The sequence below is a fragment of the Peromyscus californicus genome, unplaced genomic scaffold (genome assembly GCF_007827085.1).
Source record: "Peromyscus californicus insignis strain IS unplaced genomic scaffold, ASM782708v3 Scaffold_4__1_contigs__length_199733344, whole genome shotgun sequence".
In the NCBI taxonomy this organism is placed as follows: Eukaryota; Metazoa; Chordata; class Mammalia; order Rodentia; family Cricetidae; genus Peromyscus; species Peromyscus californicus.
In genome coordinates, this window is record NW_026294562.1 from 141,206,297 (window position 1) to 141,210,697 (window position 4,401).

Below are 4,401 nucleotides of genomic sequence, written 5' to 3' on the forward strand. Positions count from 1 at the left end.
CAATATCTCCCCAATATGTTTTGAATCATATAATTACTTTCATATATGTACAAAAGTTTTTCTACATGTATGCAGATTTCCTTGCTTCTGACACATATTTAGAGGTATATATGTATGTATAAAAATACATATGCATACATGTGTATGCATCTTTGATGTAGATGAGCATTTCTCACATGTCTACTGTATTTATATAGTTCCACTCTTCTTTATTTTTCCTCCTGCAGCACCATGTCCTCTCCAGGATATTCCAAAAGAAATACTACTTCTTAGAGAATTAATTTTTTCACACATACACAAATATAGTCAGAATTGAATGATGCATGGTAGAGAATGTGGTGATAATTAATGAATATTTTTATTTTTTGACCTTTGGAATTGATGGGCCTCACAATGTCATTGTTAAATAACCTGTGTCTATCTATCTTAGCATCCATCTTTTCTCCTTAGATTTTCTGCTTAGTGTGTCAAGCCTAGAGAATTTCCACTACACACTGGCATGCAGATAAGTTTTCATGCTGCTACCCTTGTGTGGTTGTTTCTTTACTTTGGATTATATTTTTGGTTGGTGTTCATATTCTCTAAACATTGGGCTTTGAAATTTGGCATCCTTCTTAGAAGACAATTTTTCCACAGGAGGAATCCTGTTCCTTAGGATGTTGAATTGTATCTTAAACATCGAGTACCATAGTTTCTTTGCCCAGAGAGTATGTTGAGTTGTGTGGATTTATCTGGTGGCTATACACATGACATTGTAAGTACATAGCAGTTTATGCAGGTTTGGAATATTGTACTAATGCTGTAAAATGATGTCTTTTTGGAGAGTTAAAACTACAGTTGCCTATGGGTATAAGGATACATAGAAAACTCTTCGAAATGACATGCCTTCAGAGAAGTTGCCAAATTCTTAGCCTTTATGTATCAGACCAGATTACTAATTGGGAATTATTTTTCCTCATTTAAATGATATATGTTATTTAATAAAAACATTAAATATTCATTCATGTCTGAGGGGAACAAGGATATAATGCCCTAAGATATTCTAAGACCTGATAAGCTTTATATTTGAATGTGGTGGTACAATTAAGTCTGATTTGATGTTTTCTGTTGGGTTTGATGTAATTTTGATATGAACAGAACATCATCATGATGATGAGTAAATTAATAACTATATTAATGGTTCAGGGGACTGTTTCTGAGAACATAACAATGTAAAAATTACTTTAAAAAAAAAAAACAAAAAAAACCCAAAAAACAAACAAAAAAAAAAACAACCCAGATTTACATCTGACAAGAGGCAAGATGGCGACAGGTGGCAGAGCCGCGGAGGATCTGCAGCGGGGCCTTCTGCAGATGCCGCTCCCCGCGCAGCCTATGGCCCAGGCTGAGGAAGCCCAGGGCACAGGAGAGAAGATGGGCTGGGCGCAGGTAGTAAAGAACCTGGCAGAGAAGAAGCACGACTTTCGCGAGCAGTGGCGGGGAGAAGAAAGGGGCAGAGGTGCAGGCGGCAGGCTGGGCAGCCCCGCGGGCCTGGCCGCTCCGAACCCCGGCAACTTCCCACCTGCCGGCCGCGGGGACCCAAGGGGCTGCGGGAGAGACCCTGCGGGCTACGCGGCAGAAGTTTGCAGGATGAAGGGAGCTGGAGACGCGAATCAGAGGAAGATGGCCGAGGTGGCGGTGGTGGCGGCGGTCATGGCGTCCCCTGCCAGGCCTGGTGCGACCAAAGACGCCACTGCGGAGAGACTGCTGCAGGATGAGCCTCCAGCTGCCTGTCCTGGTAAGGGCCGCTTCCTTGTGCGCATCTGTTTCCAGGGAGAAGAGAGTGCCTGTCCGACCCGGGATTTCGTGGTGGGCGCTCTCATCATGCGCTCCATCGGCATGGACCCCGGGGACATCTATGCTGTCATCCAGATCCCTGGCAGCCGCGAGTTCCACGTGAGCTTCAGATCTGAAGACAAGCTTGCCCTGTTTCTCCGCATCTATGAGGAAAAGCGGGAGCTGGACGACTGCTGGGAGAACTTTGTGGTGTTGGGGCAGAGCAAGTCCGGCTTGAAGACCCTCTTCATCCTGTTCCGGAATGAGACTGTGGATGTGGGGGATATCGTGACCTGGCTCAAGCGCCACTGTGATGTGCTGGCCTTGCCAATGAAAGTGACTGACAGGTTTGGGATCTGGACTGGGGAGTACAAGTGCGAGATCGAGCTGCGCCAGGGGGAGGGCGGACTGAGGCACCTGCCTGGCTCCTTCTTCTTGGGAACAGAGAGGGGCTACAGTTGGTACAAGGGGCAGCCCAAGACCTGCTTCAAATGTGGTTCCCGAACCCACATGAGCAGCACCTGCACGCAGGACAGGTGTTACAGGTGTGGGGAGGAGGGGCACAAGAGCCCTTACTGCAGGAAGGTCATCATGTGCAACCTCTGTGGCAAGGGAGGACACATGTTTGCCCAGTGTCCCAAAGCAGCTCACAATTCCATGCGCTTCTGCCTGCCAGGTTGAACACACAGCCAGCTTACCCTTAAGTGCCAAACCATTTTTTTTTTTCTTTAAGACCATTTTTCTGTTTTTTGGAAGGAGATATTTCTAAAACATAACAGAGACATTCTCTCTATGCCTTTTTAAAACCGCGAGTGCTCCCTTTCAGCCTGTTTAAAAAGGACTATTCAGAACTGTAGTGTGGAGATATGTTGCCTGCCCCCCGCCCCACAAACACACCTTTTTTTCTTCCGTTTTACATTAGTTTTGGTACTTTCGTCAACACCCTGTCTGCCTCTGTAATATTTACTAACTCCCTCCTCATCTACGTCTCAATACAATATTTTTGCCCTTCTGGCTGCCTTGCTCACTTTGATGCCTCAGCCCTGGGTACAGGGCTCAATGCAGGATAGGCATTCAACAAAGTGTTTATTGAATCGAAAATGTCGTCGACTAGCTCTGTCTAGAGTGCCTACCTTGTGCAGCTCTACGCTGGGATCTTTTCATTTGCTGCTTCTATGTGATATGAAAATTTGTGAAAGCCGTGTTGCTGGAAGTGTGTAATCCGAATAAGCTCTGAAAGGTGGCCAAGGGCCTCTCATAGCATTTAAACCTATCTCCTTTGTGACAGTTCCTTGTGGCTCAGAAGCCATATTTCTGTAGGAGTGTGGAGCCTATGAAGTTCTTCTGGGAAACACCCAAGAGGTCGTTTTTGTTGGATTTTATTTGGGGGAGCTTGCTTTTGTTTTGTGTATTGATTTGAGACAGGGTCTCACTGTGTAGCCCTGACTGGTTTGGTACTGGCAGCATTCCTGGACCAGGCTGGTTTCAAACTTACAGTGATCCTCTCAATTCTGCTTCCCTGAAGGATGTTTTAAATTAACCCCTTGGTTTTCCAGCAGATGAAATGAAGTGCCAAAGTTAAGTGCCTGGGCTAAAGTACACAGAAGTGTGGTACCTCAGACTGTCCACAGTAGAGTCCACTGCACACATGCCTGGTGCTCATCCCACTACCTCTCATACTTCACAACAGTCTCCTTGACAATGGTGGGCCAAGGAAGTCTCTCTCCAGGGGTATGGTCCCTGTATGAAGCTGAGACAAAGTCCCCTGAAAGAGCAGAAAGAGAAGCTTTTCTTCCTACTTCATAGTAAGGGACCTAGGGAAAGGACCAGTGAACACACTGCAGGCTGCATGCATGCATCAGTCCTTGGAGTGAGTACCACGTCTTAAATGTTCCACTGTCAATGTCAGCAGTGAGAAATGGTTCCCCTCAGAAAAGAACCTTGCCAGATTTTACATTTACACCTCTGCCTCATCTACTAGGAGCACCAGGGAAGCTAGAGACAGAGAGCTCATCTGAAACCTTGGACCTCTGATGCTCAGGAGAAAGGTGGTTTTAACCCAGAAGCATGAGTGAGCTGTAAACTGGAAAATGTTCTTGGGGAAACAGGCCAAGAGAGAGGCCTGGGTCAACTAACTGTTATCAAGTAAAATGAAAGACAGTAAGCTGCTTTTTTTCAGTTTTTGTCTTCTCTTACAGTTTTGCTGTTTTCTTGTGGCATAAAATGTAAAACAGATGTTCAGATTTGTTCTCAATAAATATTTATCTTTTTTGCCCGTGAAAAATGTTGAGTTGTGTGGATTTATCAGGTGGTAAATACATAGCAGTATCTGCAGGTATGGAATTTTGTAAAAGTGCTGTAAAATTATGTCATTTTTGGAGACTTAACAACTGAAGTTGCCTGTGGATATAAGGATAGATATAGAGAAAACTGTTTGAAATGACATGCTTTCAGAGATGTTTTCAAAGGAGAACTGCCTCTGGGTTCACTATTTCTGAGCCTAATATATCAGGATAGGTTAACACATAGGGAATTATTTTTCCTCATTTAAATGATATATGTTTCATTATTCAAAATAAGTTGAAA

General features: G+C 44.4%; 1 protein-coding gene across 1 annotated transcript; it reads left to right on the forward strand.

Moving 5' to 3' along the window:
* Positions 1–1,282: 1,282 nt before the first annotated feature.
* On the forward strand, positions 1,283–4,099 carry LOC128094497 (zinc finger CCHC domain-containing protein 3-like). Its single transcript, XM_052712907.1, has one exon. The coding sequence runs from the start codon at positions 1,303–1,305 to the stop codon at positions 2,494–2,496; it is 1,194 nt and encodes a 397-aa protein (XP_052568867.1). The 5' UTR covers positions 1,283–1,302; the 3' UTR covers positions 2,497–4,099.
* Positions 4,100–4,401: the final 302 nt, after the last annotated feature.